We start from the raw sequence: 19,349 nt of genomic DNA on the forward strand, positions 1-19,349 counted from the left end.
GGAAAATGTGGCCCAAGATTATGGTAGAGAGGCAGGCAGGGACCAAGTCACTTGAAGGCCCAGAAAGGAGTTTGGGTTTCATTCAAAATACCATTAATCAGAAGCCAATGGAGATTTTAAAAAGTAGAGGGAAATGATCTGCTTGTCACTTTGTGGATGCTGTAGGAAGAACAGATAGAAATAGGAAACAGCACGGAAATAGAAATAGAAAGCAGCACGGAAACCAGAGGAGGCTGTTGCTGTCATTCAAGAAGAAGATGATGGTGGTCTGGAGTAGGATGGCGGCCAAGGCACAGAGAAGTGGATGGAAGTGAGTTCTCTTTTGGAAGCATAGGAAATAAGACTTGCTGCAGACATTGGAAAAGGAAGGGTCAAAGACACCCTGAAAGATCTTTGACTTGAGAGACAGGGTATCATTTGCTTAGCTATGAAACCTCAAAGAAGAATCTAATTTGGGACAAAGGCAAAAGTGGCCTTTCTCTTAAAAAAAATTAGTCTCCACCAGAAGGTCTATAAAAGAACTAAGTCAAAAATTTTAGAGGTGTGGGGCACCTGAGTGGCTCAGTCAATTAAGCATCGGACTTCAGTTCAGGTCATGATCTCGCGTTCATGGGTTTGCCTTGTCAGGCTCTGTGCTGACAGCTCAGAGCCTGGAGCCTGCTTCAGATTCTGTGTCTCCCTCTCTCTCTGCCCTTCCCCAGCTTGCACTCTCTCTCTCTGTCTCTTTTAGAGCTTTGATGTATTCTCTAGTATGTCTACTTGCCATAAATTAATATTATAAATTTATAACAGCAGATAAACCATAAACCCACAGATGCAAAAAGTTCCAAGAACCCCAAGCACAAGAAACATGAAGAAAATTAAGCTACATCACCTCACTATCAAACTGCGTAAAATCAGTAATAAAGAGAAAAAGCTTAAAGCCAGTCACAGCAAAACACAAGTTACATACAGAGAAACGAAGTCAGGTTTCTCACCAAAAAGTGGGTAAAAAAACGGGGAGGGAAAGGGGGCTAAAGCAAGTTAGAAGTCAGTAGAACATCTTTAAAGCACTGAAAGGAAAAAGAAACAAACAAAAAACTCTTAAAATTTGTCAATCTAAATTATATACCCAGCAAAAATATCCTTCAAAAATGAAGGTGAAATTAAAGACTTCTTCAGATATAGAAAAGCTGAAGGAATTTGCCACCTTCACTGTAAGAAATGGTAAAGGAAGTCCTTCAGGCAAAAGGAAAATGAAAACCAGAAATATAAATCTACACAAAAGATTGAAGAGCACTTGGAAAATGTTTTGTTTTTAGGTTGTACAGACTCACAGATTCATAAAAAGTTATCATTTGCAATCAATTCTCCAGGGGTACCTGGGTGGCTCAGTTGGTTAAGCATCAGACGAGCTCAGGTCATGATCTCATGGTTCATGGGCTCAAGCCCCACATTGGGCTCTGTGCTGACAGCTCAGAGCCTGGAGCCTGCTTTGGATTCTGTGTCTCTCTCTCTCTCTCTGCCCCTCCTCCACTCACACTCTGTCTCTCTGTGTCTCTCAAAAATGAATAAACGTTAACAAAAAAAAAAAAAAAAAAAGAATCAACTCTCCACATAATTAGCCCACATTTTTATGGAAAACTTATCAGACTATTTTTATTCCCAAGAATCAATCTGCTTCAGGCCCAACAATCATACAAGAGAGTTACTGATTTAATGGGGCATGTATACCATTTATCCAAAGTGGGAACATGGTTCTACCACTGAAATCTCATCTGCTGTAAGCAGCAGCCTGGCCCCCAAAGACCATCCAACTCCCTCGAGTACACTTACTAATCATCAAGGACAAAAGGCATGGATTCTCCCAAGGAAGAATAAGGCCCTACGTTAACAAACCTAAGAGCATGAATGAGCAAATTTTTTTCTTTAAAGGACCAGGCAGTAAATATTTTTGGCTTTGAGAGCCATTCAGTCTCTCTCACAACTACTCAACTCTGATCTCATAGCAGAAAAACAGCCATACACAATGTGAAAACAAGTGGGTATTCCAATAAAACTTTATTTACATAAAAGAGGAAGCATACTGAATTTGGCCCATTGGCTGTTGCCTGCCAACCCCTGATTTAAATGACTATTTGGTGTGAAATCTCTCAAAGACAGAAACGGGAAGCTGACAGTAGAGTGAACTCCTTCAAAATGAACTTCTTCAAAGCCTAAGCAGTGACCATGAAAAAACTCACTGGCCTTGACTTAGGAAGAGAGGCCCTATTCAACTTTTTTATTAATAGATTTTCCAAATAACACTACTCCTTTAAAAACGTGTTTAACTTCCCCCAATGTAGTCTGATATTTCAATCACTAATACTGTTTCATTTCCATTAAAATCTACCATTATGAGGCCTCTGGATCATTCTGACATATCAAATGGCAATCCTCTTTGAGGATCATTATGACTTGATTTATTATTGACTGTGAAATATAAACACAAAATGTAGAACTGATCCTATTATGACTGCTGGAGATTCTATAAGCATTTAACAATTATTGAACTGATCTGAGCAAGAAAATGTCAAGAAACATGTTTTATGTTTCTTTGAAATAAGTTGTAAAGCAAGCACACAACAAAAGTTCACACAATACTGTATATAAAGATAAGAAAATATGTAAGACAATCTTTAGATTCTCTCAATGAAATATTTGAGTGTTAATTGGATATCAGGTGCTACGGGGAATAAATATTTACACTCTTCAAAGGACCCTGAAGAGCTTTTGTTTATGTGGGTTATATTTATCTATATTTATCACTTAAGAAATTAAAATGGAGATTTTTTTTCAAACATTTACTCTTTCTTTTAAAATAGCATTGCTTTTGCACCACCAATGCAAATGTTAACAAACTGAAAAATGCCAAATGAAATCTTAGTATTATTATGAAAATAATATGAACCTGGGGAACCCCAAGGGATCCTCTGACCCCACTTTGAGAACTGCTGACCTAAGGGTTGGGGGGCAATCAGGAAGAATGCACAGGCTACAGCCTAAAGACTAGAGATGCACTCTTTTTTAGGAGTACTTAGGTCTTCACTGATTTAAAGAAAGTTACAAGAGGAAGAAAAAAAGAGAATTTAATGCAGTCTTGATGAGAGAAAAATTCCATGCAGAACTGGAGAAAGGAAACTAGTGTTTAGATGTCTGACCATCTTCTGGGGCCCATGGTCAGGATTCTACAACACTCAGGCTTCCACACATGCCCCCAATTCTGTATCTTGCTTATCATGCCAGTGGCTTGCTTAATTAAATACAAGGATTGATATTTATGTAAAACAAATGAGAGTATGCAGACTCATGGTTTTAACAAACCAAAGAGGATGACATTGGGATCCCATGATCACGCTATGCTGGATCACTCCTTTCATTAGTGCCTCTAGCTTTGGACTCTTGATTATGCAGCATTAGTCATTTAACCAAATCAGTAAAAGAACGTGAGGACAGGGACACGAAGCATGCGTCGTGGAGTCAATGCTGATGTACACGGGGCCTACACCACGCCTTTCCCTACATCCACATTCAGAATGGCACATCACATCACGCATCTGTCTGCTCTAAAGTGTGCAAGAAACATGTCAAGGAACATCAAATTCTCTTCCTCAGATGAAGGGATGGGGTCTTAAATATCAACTCGAGGTGGAAAATTCTCTCTTCCACCAAGAAGCATTGAAGCACCTTAAAAGCATGGCTTTTTGTTTAAATATGACTCTCCTGTCGGCCTCCACCTTGATTCATTCTCCGCTTTTGATGGCCAGTGAATCTCCAAGCAAACTCAATTGACAGGATGGCTAAAGTTGGAGCGGGTAGCAAGAAAACACGAAGGAGACCGACAGTCGCTTCCCAGTGGGCCCCAAAGCACTTCTGCAGTGGAGGGAGTCAACGGTACTGTGTTGCATCTAATCTGCTCCAGGGGCAGAAGCCAGAGTAACGGCTCCCTACCCTGGCCAGGAGATGGCTGCCTCTTAAAATTAAGCAACAATAGCCCATTTGACTATTCTCTTTTATTGGTAAAACAGCCTGCTATGAAGTTCGCAAATCTCCTAGACCATTTTAGGTCCAGCTGATTTAATTTGACTGATGCTTATGTGGGGGGCCTGAACTTGGGCCTGAACAATGAGACCGAGTCAGGGTACTGCATCTATGGCCACTTTCTCTTTCTTTCGGAAAATACATTCTTCAGAACAAATTCAACAAAGCCATTCAGGCAACAGCTGCATGGGGTCCATCACCACGTCCATGGGACATAATCGAAGGGAGGGGCAGGGGAAAGACCCATGGCCTCAAAACTGGACTGAGGCAAGTTGATATGGGGTTTGGGTTCCTGCACAATAGGCTACAAACAGCTGTAAGGTATTTTTCCCTGCCATCACTTTGAAAAAAAGCCCTATTTTCCAAGGCATCTTCATCTGCAAGGGTGGTAGAGCCCTAGTTTCTAGACTTAGGGAGGTTTGTTTCTTTATTTTTTTCATAAGATGCTCGGAGGCAGTGATCTCATCTGACTAAATTAAGTCGTGACTTGCTGCTGTGAAGGCTTCCAGCAGCCATTAGACACAGCACATTCCAACCAGCAGCAAGACAGGATTTAAAGACTAATTTCCCCACAGATAAACAGCAGTGACACATGCTCTATTTTATACCCTCCTCCTTCTGAATGGGCAGGATAAGATGCCACCACCCTCCCTCCTAATCCCAACAGAGCAGTGAGATAAATGTGTCCTTCTCCTCCGCTCCAAATTAAAAGGATTTGAGGACTTACAGGCCAATCCCCTGGGGAGAAAAGGCTAAAGACACAGCACTAGGCACATAGTGAGGATTCATTAAGTATGGATTAGATTACTGGTGTCTCCTCTTTCTTTCAGAGTGTGGGTGGTTCACACAGGGGGGACAATATTAATACACAATGCATTCAATATAACCGTGGTAAGATTTTAGGTGCCTCCTTTAGCAGCTAAGAAATGCTATCTGGCTGTCTCCCTCCTCATCTACCCAGTTCCAGAAAGCACATAAGTCTTCTTGGCACACAGTCTTTTATATTCATTTCATTCCTACCTCCATATTTTTCTTATATAGACTTATTTTCTCTATGCCTTTTCTTTCTTATTTTATCTTGTTATACTGTTTTATATCTTCCCAAACTGCTCTGAATCCATTTTGAAACAAGGCAGAGTATAAATAAAAAGATATCGTGACTGTTTTTTTCGCCAAACCAAGTACTGAGGACACATGGCATATCACACAATGAGTGTTCTCATGGGGACAATAGAAATTAAGGTTGCAATCAATATCTGAACTTGGTGAAAGTCCTGGAAAATCTGGGACACACACGTACTTCCTATGCAGGAGTTAATCCGTATCCCCAGGATCCGGGAAACCCCCGTGTCCTAGACGGGTCTATAAGGAGCCTGGCACTGTCAGATCACGTTCCCAGTCTGGTTCAGATAATGGGCTCCCCAAAGCCAACAACAGAAGGTAACTTCTAAGGATGAGATCGGTTTTTAAAAAGAAAAAGAAAAAGAAGTACACACATTACTTTCAAACAGGGTAAATCATAAGCAACAAATGTGCATGGCCATCTGTAGAAGTAACCCCACTCTAAGAGACGCTGAGATGTTCGCTGATGGAAATGGGGACAGCATCCAAGATGAATCAGAGTGAATAAGGTACCCACCGAGCTACCTTATTTTAGAAAACACTAAAACCCAATCAGCTGCATTGTGCCCTGCCCACGGAAGAGGGTACCCTGACCAGCAGGCATGACTGTGCCTGTCCACTTGGCAAGTACACTATGTTACTACCACCGATGTACTTGCTTGGCTGATACTAGCCATTAAACGCCTTCGGCTTTCTGTGCCGAGTCCAGGTCCACCAAGCGGCCCTTCCAGGAGAAATGAGGTTTTTGAGAAGACTTCTCTGAAAGGGGAAAAAATGTGAAGATTAGCCACCCGGAGTATCCCAGGCAGCTCGGTGGTTCTTTTTTCCACTGGAAGTTGATACGCTGGCCTTTTATATGTAAGATTCTTGTCAGTTTTATCAGCCTGGGTCAGCCCCCATGAGAAGGATCAACTGTGGGAAATTGACCCAAAACGTCCTATTTTTAGACTTCCAGAAAGAACTAAGGTCTAAATCCAGCGTCACCCTCCCTTCTCCTCAAGTTCTACTTCCTAAGCACACTCTTCAGTTGAATAAACTAGTGTCTCACAATGAGCAGAGAGGCCAGGTCCCTCTTAGAGAAAGACTCTCATTCAGAAGAATCTTTTCCATCCAGAACATACGAGATGCGTACATAAGACTTGAAGAAGAATGTACAGCTTTAAAAAAAAAAAAAGTAACACAAATGAGGCTAACCAATACAAAAATAGAAATGTGGTAGAAAGACTACGATAAGGTAGAAGATTATTTTTCTTTTTTAACGATTAGTGAAACCTAAGTAGAAGATCCAGGAAAATGGACTTCGGCTCAAACTAAAATTTTAAATACAATGATGATTATTTTAAAAAGAGGGAAGACATACAAATAGAAGAGGAACTTCTCAAGATACTAAGAAAAGGTCAGATGTTAACCAATTGATGCAGTATACCAATTCTCATGAGGGAGGAGCTTACGTAAGCCCGCTTTCTGCTCATTACGTATCTCTAAAGGATTGCTTTTTCTCTCTTGGGATTTCTATGAGGGAGCAGGTCTCCTCAGCGCCATGCTCGTGCTGGCTGAGGCCTGGAGGAGCCTGAAGGTGCCCGTCCCCAGACCTACCGTGAGCGCCTGGATCTCTTCTTCTGCCTCCGCCGTCGTCTCCTCCAGCTCGGTCTTGGCCTGGCGAAGCTGGCTCTCCAGGGCCGCCCGGGCCGCCTGCAGGGCCGTCAGCTGGGACTCACGCTCTTGCAGGGAGAGTTGCAGCTCTGTGAGCTGACGCTTCAGCTCCAGTTTCTGCTCCTCGTGCTCTAGACTGACCTGAGAGGGGCAGAGAGAGAGACACACACACACTCACGGTCAGTTGACCCGAACTACGGAGAACGCAACCGACTAGTCAAGCTAACTGACTGACCCTAACTAGCTGAGACGCAACTGGCCGTTCAACCTACATCTTGGTTGATTGATGTGGTCATGGATTCAAATTCTCAGCACTCAACTGAGAGGGAGAAAATGTCATAAAATAGACCTGACTTCAGGAGTCTCAAAAATGACCAGAAGTAAGAACGTGTAAGAGAATGTCTATACGAAGCATCCCTTACTTCCAAATATTCAAAGGCTTGGGCAGGCTTCAGAAGAAAAAGCACACGGCAAGAGTCTCAAATGAAAAGTATGACAAATACTCTAAGTAGAAAAGCACTTAAAGGGTGCTTGGGTGGCTCAGTCAGTTGAGCACCCAACTTCTAATTTTGGCTCAGGTCATGATCCCAGGGTTGTGGGATAGAGCCCTGCGTCGGGCTCCACGCTGAGCATGGAGCCTGCTTGAGATTCTCCCTTCCTCCCAATCTCTCTCTCTCTCTCATTCTCTCTCTCCCCGCCCTCCCCCCTGCCCCTCTTCCCCACTCATGCTCTAAAATTAAAAAAAAATATTACAAAAAAAGCATTTAAAAGTAAATGGCTATAAATAACACCATATTGGTAACAAGGACACCTTTACAATTGGGATAAAAATGAAACAACCAGAATCGAATTCTGTTTATTTTAAATATTCCTGCTCTGATTTGTTCGCATTAGGTAACCCACATTAGGTCACATTGTGAGCTAATCATTCTTTCCTCCATCTGCCCATCTATCCTTCTATCGACTCAATGTTTCATTCATTCAAGAAGAGTTTACTCAGCAACTTCCACATAAAGGAATATGAAGAGGAAAGACAGTTTCTTCCTCTGAGTTGGAGGAGAAATGAAAACCAACCATTACCATATATGTGGTCAAGTGTAATGGTCAGAATATGTAGGGATGTCGCGGGCACACAGTGGTGAATAAAGAAGGTAACTCTGAGTGTACTTATTGAAGAATTTACAGGAGCCAAATGAGCAAACAGGAAAGAAAATTCCAAGCAGAGGAACCAAGACATCCAAAGGCATAAAGATGTGGGAGACCATGGCCTAATCTACTGACCTAACAAACACTGACAAGGTTGTCCTAGGGACCAGACCCTGTGTCAGACTTTGGGGACGTCAAGCAAATAAGAGGTGTCTGCTGCCCTCAGAAAGTTCACTGCCTAACTGGTTCTTCCAAGAGGTACACAACGTGATGATCTAGACAAAGAAGGCCAGGGGGACGCAAAGGAGATGTTCTATCCAGAGAAGGGTCCCTGGAAAAGGTGACACCCAAGTCCCTTAAGGATGAAAAGAAGACTTATAAAAGATTAAGCCTACAGAGCCAATAAGATTTTGTGGTGCATTTGAGGTGGGGCAAGAGACACAGGACAGAGGGGAATCGACAGTGACACCTGAGCTTCTGGGCAGGTGCTCTGCGCAGTGAGACCACTGCTATGCCAGAGAACACCAGGGAACATGAGAAGAGCCAGTCTGAGGAGAAAGGTAAGAAATTCGGTGTTGATGTGATGAACTTGGGCAGCGAGGGAGACATCCAGGTGGAGGTGTCTAACTAACCTCTACTGGGACAGTGGGTCAGAGACTCACGAGAAAGGTGTGGGCTGGCGATCTAGATCTGGGAGCCCTTAGTCAGTCAGTCAGCGGCAGCTGAAGCCAAGGCTGCGCTCTCCCGCTTGTGAAGATGGCGGCGACCTGATGGCACTGAACTCGGGGCTCACCCGCAAGGTGCCAGGCACTCCTTTAGCTCATCTCATCCCGTGACAACCCAGAGAGGGAGGCACTGCTTACTATCACCTCCACTTGACACACGAGCACGCTGTGGCGCTGACACACTAAGTGGCTGAGCAAATGTCACACAGCTCAGCAATGGCGGGGCTGGCTTCGAACCCAGAAGTCCGCCTCAAGAGTCTGCTACTTGCTGTTTGTCTTATTAACATGCCAGCAGTCAGAGCAGGCAGTGACTCCACCGGCGGGCTGAAACATTCCCCCGAGACCACTTGGCAGAACCAAGGGAGGCAGGTGACAGCGAGTCATGTGGAGGTGGGTGAGCAGGACGCCATGCAAAGACAGGAGGAGTCCCCACCCCCGCCCCCCCACCAGGGCCCTGCACCTTCGCCACTCCACACATTTCGCTAGGGAAGACCTCACACTGCACACACAGGGTCGGGGAGGCCCAGGGCCCTCTAAGTTGGATTAAACTGGAGGCTGAGAGGCCTCTGTCCCCAAACTCAGTAGCAGCAGGCAGCACAGAGAAGGTGGACCAGCCTTGTTATGTTTAAAGCTAAGCTCCAGAACTCCCAGGGGGTGTGACAGCACTGAGCCTCCTATAAATGTTCTAGGTTGCCCCCACCTTCCTTGGGGGAGCTAGCTGGATCGATTCAAAAGGAAAAAAAAAAAAAAAAAGCAGATTCAAGGGAAAAGAAAAAAGCAACTCGTTTTTCCTGGGGCATTTTAATTGCCCAGATGAGCGACAGAGGCAGGACAGGTGCCGCAGTAAGAGAGACATTTGTGGAAAGGGAAGGCAAGACAGCCAGTGTTCCCACGCTCAAAGAAATCGGAGTTATTTACACTCACACTCTTAAGGCTGACACCACAGGGAAATGTTGTTAAACTTACTGAACAGTAAAAATATAGCCTGGATAATAAAACTTAAACCACCATCCAAGGCTTCCGGACAACCCAGAACCACCATTCTGGAAGTGTAAGAATCACCTGGAGACTGCTAAAAATGCAAATCCCAGCTCCCCCTGTCCCCCCACATCCTATTTCATTCAAAAAAAAGCTAAGAGACCCAGGAATCTGCATTTCAAAAGACACACCAGATGATCCTAAAGGACCCATGTACACCTGGACCACCCTTGAAAAACACGAGACAATGCATTTTTTTTTGCCTGTCCTTTGGGGGACTGGCCTCATTTTCACACTGCAGTACAAAAAAAAACCCATGAGTATTCCCCAAGGTTAGTCCTCAGACCTCTGTCTGCTTAACAGCCTTTTCCTTAAGAGAGACCATCTGCTCCTTGAAGAATTCCATCACAACTACCCAAGACCTACGAGGCTCCGGGAACTGTGTCTCCTCTCCCAGCTGGGATGTCCTACTCCCAACGACCCCTCTCCTGCACTCCTCTGTCCAACCAGCCAACCCTGCCTACAAGCTGACAGCCCCCAAGATCAGAGATGGGGTTTGTCTTATCACCACTGCTGGCACATAGCAAGGCATTTAACAAATACACAGTGAGTACTGTTCCACGTGTAACTTCACAGCCTCAATCACCCTCAACGTGTCTACAACCAAATGTGCTGTATTTTCCTCCCCAAAACTTGGCTACGTTTCCCAGCTTCCTTATATCTCTGAAGTGAACCACCTTCCATCAAACCTAAGATTTAGATTTGTCTTTTCATCTTCCGCTGTCACTAGGAGACCGCTCCACTGCCATGAAGCCACCCTGCGTACCCGAGTGCTAAACTCCCAAGCGTGGACTCAGTCAAGTACGTGACCCTCGTGACCCTTGCTAAATCAGGATAAGGGAGGAATCACTCTGCCCTCCCAGCTCCAGTTTGAAAAACACACCCATTTACATCATCCTCATGTGACCCTAGGGGGAGATCCATTACCATGGCCATCTGACAGATGAGAGACCTGAAGCGCAGAGAGAACTAGGCTACCCAAGGTTACAAAACTCAAAGTGCAAGTGGGACTCTAACCCAGATCGGGGACGCATGACACCTCTCGTGTATATACTGACTGACTGACACTTGACACCTGGCTGGGTTTGGAGCCCCACCGCCCAGCGAATCCTCCTGGGGGAGGGCCCCTCGCTCTCACCTCCCTCAGCCTCGTCTCCAGCTCCAGCAGCCGGTTCTTGTCGCTGTGGTCTTGGTGGCTGATTTTCTCCAGCTGCTCCTCCAGCTTTCGGTTCTGGGCCTCCAGTTTCCCTGCCTGTGTCTCCAGGTAGAACTTCTGCTGCCTGAGTTCTGAAATCATCTCTTCCTGGGCCTTCCTGGTGGGGGTGGTGGGAGGAGCCAAGCAAAATCACAGTCTTGTTAGAGGTGAGCACGTTCCCTCAGAAGGGGCACACAGAAACAGTAGCACGTCTCTGTAAGTGGGCATGGATGGTCATTGCCAGGTTAGCTTGGTCTGGACTCAGCCTCGTGTGCATGAGCCCAGTTTGGGGGGCTGGGGCCCATTCGGTCCTCACTGTTCAGAGGCCCTCATCTATTGGCTACAGGAAGGTCCCAGGGGCTGCAAGGGACACTAACATTTCCCTCCTATGGTAGACTTTTTTTTTTTTTGAGTCTGTCTAGGAGCAGAAAGGGGCTGCTTTAGAGTACGAGACTGCCCCAAAACTCATGAAGGCAGGCCCTGGGGAAGAAAGGGCGATGAGGAGAAGGAAGGTACTCCTTCCGCTTGTCCACAGGATTTGCTCACCTCCCCACCAGACTGCTCACAAGTATCAGAAACTAGAATGACTTAAAGACCAAAAAGTGGCCTACTAAGCCGGTTTAGGTGAAAATGGGAATGTTTTATATCTCTCAAGAGACGTATCTAAGGGGAGAACAAAATCCTGGAGATGCTAATTCTTTGGGGGAGAAGATTAAAATCAAAGTTCTCCTAGAACACGGGGAATCCTTACAAACCTCATGCCCCCGGGCCTGACTTACCAGCGGGACGGATGGCCCAACCAGGCTAATCATGGGAGGCAAGTCTGGGGAACAAAGACCACAGCTTTCCAAAAGCCACCTATTAATAGCCCTCATTAGAGAGAGCAAAGCACTCTGTAATCTGATGGCAATTTGAAGTATTTAAGAAAACCCAGCTCCAAAGAAAGGGCATGGCAGAATGACATGTAAAAGAAGGCAAAGTTATACAAGTATAACCAGGTCTGGGACAAACTACAGAAGTAATTAAATCTGCTCTGGCTTCATCAGACAGAAGAATGAAGTTTATGCCCCAGGAGAGAAGACCAATGTGTAATCATGCACGCAGGTAGAATGTGAATACTTACATGTTCCTCTGGGTAAAAAGACTGCTGTTTGCTGCAAGTTTATTGGCTTCTGAGAGTTCCACAATCCTCTGTTCCAGGGATCTGATCTTGGAATCCATAGCATTGATCATCTGAAACACAGGGCGGCCTTTGAAACCTCACACACAGACAGTTCTACCAGAATGAGATTAACTCAGGCTGTGGGGCCGGGTAAAAGGCTCCTCTGAAATGTAGGCGATCTGACCAGAGGTAACAAGGGAGGTGACTGGACTGTACCCTGAGGGTCACAGGTCTTACTGCCCAGACAATAGCACTCAGTTTTCTCCAACAGAGATGACACATCCCCACGCTACCTAAGCCGCCTGCATTAAAACCACATAGAAGGACCAACTTAGGAACATGTCATTCTGTGAAAAAGCAGGCCTCATTAAACCCTGTGTCATCTGCATGGGCCCTGGGCCTGCCAGAGCCTCTAACTTGAACCTGCAAACTCATGTTTCTCATCACCCATGGGGCTGTCGTTTTCTAAGCGATCCCTCCATACCCGGCCACCGTTGCCTAGATGCTCTACATCAAAGTTTTGCCAACTTAATAAATCATAAGAATCAGGGAGGAGGAGGGGAAGGTGCTGGTTAAAAATACAACTTCCCAGGACCCTTCCTTAGAGACTCTGATGTGACAAGTCCCTGTGGGGTCTGAGGTCGCAGGTGGATTAACAAGCACCACAGGTGAACCTGAGGAGTGGAAGGTTTCTAAAACCCACGCCTACATGGGTTAGGAAGGAAAGGAGCAAATGCGTGTAGGAAGGAGGCACTTAAGGATGACCTAGGGCCACTGGGCGGTTTGTCAGGTGGTCTTGTGAAGGACAACGCTAATCATAGACCAGCGTGAGTGCTTCAAGAAGAGTATGAAAGGCAAAATTGGCCACCCTGAGCCACCACCCCTACTGCTTTTAGGAGAGGAAGGAGCTGCAGAGAACCTTCTGTGGGCAAGGAACTCCACAGGATTAAGCAGGAAGAATAATTCATCAGCTGGAACGGACTCCCCTTGCGTGTGTGTGATTCCAGGCATGTTTCAAAAACCCTCCTTTGAAAACTGGCTTTGTGATTCCTTATACCTACCGCCTTCTGTTCACTGAGAATTTTGCCCTTCTCGTGGGCCTCCTCTTCGTGTCTCTGCATCAGATTCTCCAGAGTCTCTTTATCGGCCAGGTCTTTCTTTATCTGGTTGTCCAACACCTATGAGAAACAAAAGAAATCAGTGTCCTGAGTAGCAAAGTTGAACAGGGTAGACTAACCAGGGGCACTCGGGAAAAGAAAGAGGAGGAATGAAGAGGCCAAGAAAGTTCTGGGGCAAAGAGGGAGACTGGGAGTTTGCTTATGAGCTGGGATGAGGGTAAGAAGTCAGATATGACCATCAAATGGCAAGTAATAGCAGACTTGAGCTAAGAACTTATTTTAAAATCAGCAGCCAGGGGTGCCTGGGTGGCTCAGTCAGTTGACAGCCCGACTTTGGCTCAGGCCATGATCTCACGCTTCGTGGGTTCGAGCCCCGCATGGGACTCTGTGCTGACAGCTCAGAGCCTGGAACCTGCTTTGGATTCTGTGTCTCCCTCTCTCTCTGCCCCTCCCCTGCTTGTGCTCTGTCTCTCTCTCTCAAAAATAAATAAACATTACCAAAAAAATAAATAAAATCAGCAGCCAAAAAGACTCAAAAGAGGTATATCCTCAGTGAAAGGAGACTCCAAAATGAGAGAAAAAAGCTCTCTCCCCAGAGTTTACAATCTGCAGATATTACCTCAGGACAACTCTATCGTAGTCAATGCACCAGTTTTCAGAACACTGCCTGCTCTTAATCTGTGCAGATTTAATCTAGATATCTCCAAGGCTGTGTACGGAAGGACACAAAGCTGAAAGCCGAGGGCGTCCATGTGACCAAGGCTGATGTTCAGAAAGAGACGCAGACAGGAGGATTCTGCCCACCGATAAAGTAGGTGGAGAGTCAATAGTTTGAAAAGACAACATAAAAGAGAGAGAGGAAAAAAAAGCCTCTTTCCTCCGTTCTTTCCTCTGATCCAGCTGGGAGTTGGTGGGGGGGAAGGCACTGGAAAGAGAAACCTTTTCTCAGGGGAAGAGGAATCATGTGTTCTCAGGGCCGAGAACGCCACTGCAAGCACCTACTGTTCCCAAGAGGAAAAAATAAAACAGTAATGGTGTCACCATCTACCAGCTTGATCTAATGTTCCGCGAGGCACACACAGCCCGACCAGTTGCCAAAACAACAAGTGAGAAAGAAAGAAAAAGGAAGATGACATCACATAACTTGCCCGAGCCTTTGACCACTGCCCTGTATTTCTCAACACAGAGAATCCACTCTGCCTTTTCTGAATGACACCAACTGCTTCTGATATTGGGAAGAAGCTGAAAGAATTGGGGTCACAGAGGGGATTGAAATCGGCCTTTCCCACAATGTCTATTGTGAAGGGACCTTCGTAGCTCATGGGATGTCGTCCCTAAAAAGAGCCAGTCAGCAGGGAGGGGGTTCGCATGATACAGAAAGGAAAGAACAGATTTCAAAGAGGGCTTTAAACTAGAACCGACTGATGAAAAAAATAGAATGAGAGTTTGTGGAGAAGAACAAAAGGTGGAGGACAGGTCAAGGGAGGAGGGGAGCAGCTCAACAGGATAAGTGGCCCGTTCTCTAGGATGGCGGGGTGTGATTCTAAAATTACGAACAAGAAAAGGACAGAATCTAGGGTATGATCAGAATTATGACTAAAATGGCCTTAGAGAGGCTGGAAACAGGAAGCACAAAGCAGAGCAGGCTAAAAAGAAATGGTTTCATAAAGATTACCAGTAGGGAAGACAGAAGAAAACAAGTCTTTCCATAACATTCCCCAGGATCCATCAAACAAAGTTCTTCCCATCTAGAAGGCTGTGGAGACCACACAGTATCTGGACCAGGTATGCTCCTGGTTATCAGGTGCTAAAGCAACGAAGCACATTTGCAGGATGACTCTGCTCAGAATAAAACCTCAACTCTGCACCGTGATGGATACCAATGAGAGGTATAGAGGAACAGGCCTCGATCAAGAACTCACGCACCTCGGCTCTGATAGGGTTAAACTGGCAGAAGGAACAAGAGGAAAGATGCATGGGGGGGAAGGGGGTAAGCAAGGAACTTGAAATAGGAGAACCACTGTAGATATTTATAGCAATTTAAGACAGAACATGGCTTTTGGACAGGAAGGTCAATATACTCACCCAAATTACAGAATTAATTTTTTTTACGTGTATTTATTTGAGAGGGCGAGAACGTGTGCATGTGCAGGCCGGGGTGGGACAGAGAGAGTTGAGAGAAAGAGAGAGAGAGAGAATCTCAAGCAGACTCCACATTTAGCACAGAGCCCGATGTGGGGCTCGAACCCACAAACCGTGAGATCATGACCTGAGCCAATATCAAGAGTCAGACACTTAACCGACTGAGCCACCCAGGCGGCCCCAGAATGAATTTTAAGAATGGTTATTTTCATCGTGCACAGGTGTTAGTGGACTACATTCTCACAATTTTCTGGAAGTTGGTTTATTCCAAAGGTAAAAGTTAGGAAGCCTGTAAGAAAGCAAACCAAAAGGACTGGTATATAAAGTTTAAAATACACTGAGTAGGGGGTCATACTACAACACATTGAGGTTACTTCTGGGTTAATTTTCTGTATTAAAAAAAATTTTTTTTAATGTTTGTTTATTTTTGAGAGGGAGAGAGACAGAGCATGAGCAGAGGAGGGGCAGATAGAGGGGGAGACACAGAATCGGAAGCAGACTCCAAGCTCTGACTGTCAGCACAGAGCCTGACGCAAGGCTCAAACTCACAGACCACGAGTTCATGACCTGAGCCGAAGTCGGATGCTTAACCGACTAAGCTACCCAGGCACCCCTCTGTATTTTTTTTTTTTAATTAAAAATAACCAAAAGTAACACCAGGGGTAAAAAAAAAAAACCAAAAACAAAAAAAAGGGGGGGCAGGGGGATGACCAGGGTGGTGATGATGCTGATACTGCGTGGGCATGTACATGTTTGGTTCTCCAAAAAAAGGAACAGAAAAGACCAACCGAATCAATAACAGGATCATCAAAAAATTAAAAGCCTCCTTTAATTGTCTGATTTGGAAGCAGAAGAGGCAATATTTGAGATGTAATGACCAATGTCTGATTCTCAGGAACACAAAAACTGAGTTAAAGACTTTGTCCAAAAACATAATGAAAATGTGATGTGCTTTTAAAAGGAAACAGATAAGCTCGCGTTTTTTCTGATCAGTGAATTAATAATAATTGAATTGAAATAATAATTTCAATAATTGAAATAATAACTGAATTTAACAGCTCTTCTATGGAAAATGATTTAAAATACTAGATAAAATACAGAAAACATTTTCCCCAAAGTTGGCAAGAGAGTAAGAAACTAGATACTAAAATCCTAAGTGAAAGCAGAAACCTGGAGAGTTAAGAAGGACACAAGCTGTTTTTAACTTGAGGCATTTGCTGAACCAAATAAACTTGAGCTTCATTTTTAATAGCTTCAAAGAATAAGAAGATAGAGAAATCTGAGCCCAGAACCACTCCCAAAGGGGGCACACATCTGCATCCAAAGTCTCAAAGAATTCTCATTAATAATTTTCGAAGGAAAATGAGCAGCTGACCAAGCACACAAGAAGACAGGCACCATGAGAAACAACGAAGAAAAACAGTGGAGCAGAAACAGACCTTCAGACAGAACAGATATTGGAATTATCAGATAAAGAACATAAAAAACTATGCTAATGTGTTTAAAGAAACAGAAGACAAGCTTTAAAATGAATGTAGGGAATAGAAAATTATTGTCTTAAATAATCTAGTAAACTTGCAAAAGAGCCAAATAAAATGTTTAGAAACCAAAAATACAGTAACTGAAATTTAAAACTCACTGGTAGGTTTAACAGCAGATTTGACAGGTAAGAATTAGTAAACTAGAAAATCAGCCAGAACTTACCCACAATGTGCACCAAAAGAGAAAGAAATGGAAAATATGAAAAAAGTTAGAAGTGATGCCTACTCAAATTCTCAAAAAGGAAGAAGGAAGGAGAAGAGACAATATGGGAGATATAGTGACCAATGATTTTCCAGAATTGATAAAAGATAGGGGCACCTGGGTGGCTCAGTCAGTTAAGCATCCAACTTCGGCTCGGGTCATGATCTCACGGTTCATGTGTTCAAGCCCTGGGTCCGGCTCTGTGCTGACAGCTCAACGCCTGGAGCCTGCTTCAGATTCTGTGTCTCCCTGTCTCTTTCTGTCCCTCCGCCACTTGCACTCTGCCTCTGTCTCTCTCAAAACTAAACATTAAAAAAATTTTGTTAAATTTAAAAGATACCAATATATTTAAAAGTCCTGTTTATCTCAAGCAAGATAAATAATAAATCTGCATTTAGATGCATCACACTAAAAACTTTAGAAAACAAAAGACAGAGCAAAATTTTAAAACCAGCCAAAGAAAAAAGATCAACACTTTCAAAGCAAGCAACAGTTAGACTGACAGCTGACTTCTCATTAGCAATAATAGAAGCCAAAAGTCGATGGAATGTTATTTTCAAAGGATGTGCTAAGAAATCACTGCCAACGCAGAATTCTGTCCCCAGTCAAAACACCTTTCAAGAATGAGGATGATACAAAGATTCTTTCAGACACACAGAACAGAGAACTTGTCACCAGCAGGTCTTCACTCAAGAAAGTCATCTGGGATATACTTAAAAGGAAAAGGATCAGGTCTGAGATGCAGGAAGGAAATTAAAAGCAAAGATGGTGAGTCTGTGGCTAAATCTAAATTATCATGGACCAAATGATAGTGGGGTGAAAATATGTTAAAGACAGAACTGAGACTAATAACAAAATTTTTTAAAACATTGTTTTTGAACATTGCATATCAAGACCCCCACATGGGTAACACCCCGAAACCACCCACCATGGCCTGAGGACAGCATTCACCCCAAACAGTCCTCTAGTCTAGCAAGAAGTGACCCAAAGTGCCCAGGAAGCTATGTCGTGCCATAGGAAGAATGCTGGGGGAGATCAGAAAGTGTCTTTACTTTAATCTTTTCTTCGTAGTGCTGTTCTTTCTGTTTCAGGTGCACCTCTAGGTGCTGGGCTGAGACCTGGGCCTCACGGTGCTTCTCCTCCAGCTCCTGGACACAAAAGAACAGGCGGTCAGGTGTGCAAAGGGGAAGACATAGCTCATGTGTGTAGACATTCACAGGAAACATGACTCTGGCACCGGTACCACAAGCAACAGGCACGTGTTCCTTCGTTACTAGCCCTAAGGCTCTTGGGAAGGAAACCACCACCCATCCTTGGCCCTGGGTTTTCCAGGTCCAAGTAATCACACACATACACACATAGCTGGTGGGCTGGGATCAGAACTCTGTCGTGTGACAGGTCAGACAAACAAAGGCAGCTCTTCACCTGTGCACAGAGAAATGACAGTCACAAGGCAACATTTGAGAGTTTAGTGCAGCACAAAGCCCCTGACCACTGTCTTGAGCCTCAGGCCATTTTCACTGTCCCTTAAATGAGAAAAGTATCTTTAATTTCTTTTAACTTCCAAATTGCGTTTTTATGAGAAAAAATATTTTATATTTTCCTGATTATCAACGTGACTGCTCAAGAGCCCTAGCTGTGAAGAAAACTGTTACAGTTCAAACACTTGGAAGTTGGAATGATTTTTTTTCTTTTTTTTAACTGGCATGTGGAGAATGTGACTGTCTGGGGACATTCACATCATATCAGGTTTATAGGATACAGAGCTAATGGAAACAGAACATAAAATACACTGATAATAATGACGTAAATATGTATGCATATATATTAAAGACGGGAAGAGAATTTGGAGGAATATAAATAGTTTGGATTCCATGTTCCCTTCATTCTAAGATTTCTGCTTTTAAACAAAATTGTAATTCATTTGAAAATTATACCAATTCACTTGCTAATGTATCATAAACTGATTCTTACAAAAGGTGGCATTCAATCCACTGAAACACTCTGTAAACTGCAGATAATCTGCATCTACATTAATTCTTGTGAATCTGGACCCATTAGTTAATTACTAATATCAAAAGTTATCACTCCAAGTTTTCATCTCTTCACATTGTTTTGAAATTTTTCCTTGAAGTGGAAGTAATTATGAGCATTCTGAAGAATGAGGAAATTATACAGGATGTGCCCATAAAATGGGGAAAAAATACTTTCAGATTCACATGCACATAAAATGTTACTGATTAAGC

At 44.0% G+C, this 19,349-nt stretch overlaps 1 protein-coding gene across 20 annotated transcripts in view; it reads right to left on the reverse strand.

The window, feature by feature from the left end:
- The window catches only part of CIT (citron rho-interacting serine/threonine kinase), a 166,409-nt gene that overhangs the window by 55,798 nt on the left and 91,262 nt on the right, over positions 1-19,349 (reverse strand). For all 20 annotated transcript variants that reach the window (XM_053206540.1, XM_027043931.2, XM_027043924.2 and 17 more), the window contains 5 exons: positions 18,156-18,251; positions 13,162-13,278; positions 12,062-12,171; positions 10,882-11,056; positions 6,778-6,975 (listed from right to left, as the gene is read on the reverse strand). In XM_053206540.1, coding sequence (XP_053062515.1) covers positions 6,778-6,975; positions 10,882-11,056; positions 12,062-12,171; positions 13,162-13,278; positions 18,156-18,251 — 696 coding nt within the window. The remainder of the gene's footprint in view (positions 1-6,777; positions 6,976-10,881; positions 11,057-12,061; positions 12,172-13,161; positions 13,279-18,155; positions 18,252-19,349) is intronic.

The sequence above is a fragment of the Acinonyx jubatus genome, chromosome D3, assembly GCF_027475565.1.
Source record: "Acinonyx jubatus isolate Ajub_Pintada_27869175 chromosome D3, VMU_Ajub_asm_v1.0, whole genome shotgun sequence".
Lineage (NCBI taxonomy): Eukaryota > Metazoa > Chordata > Mammalia > Carnivora > Felidae > Acinonyx > Acinonyx jubatus.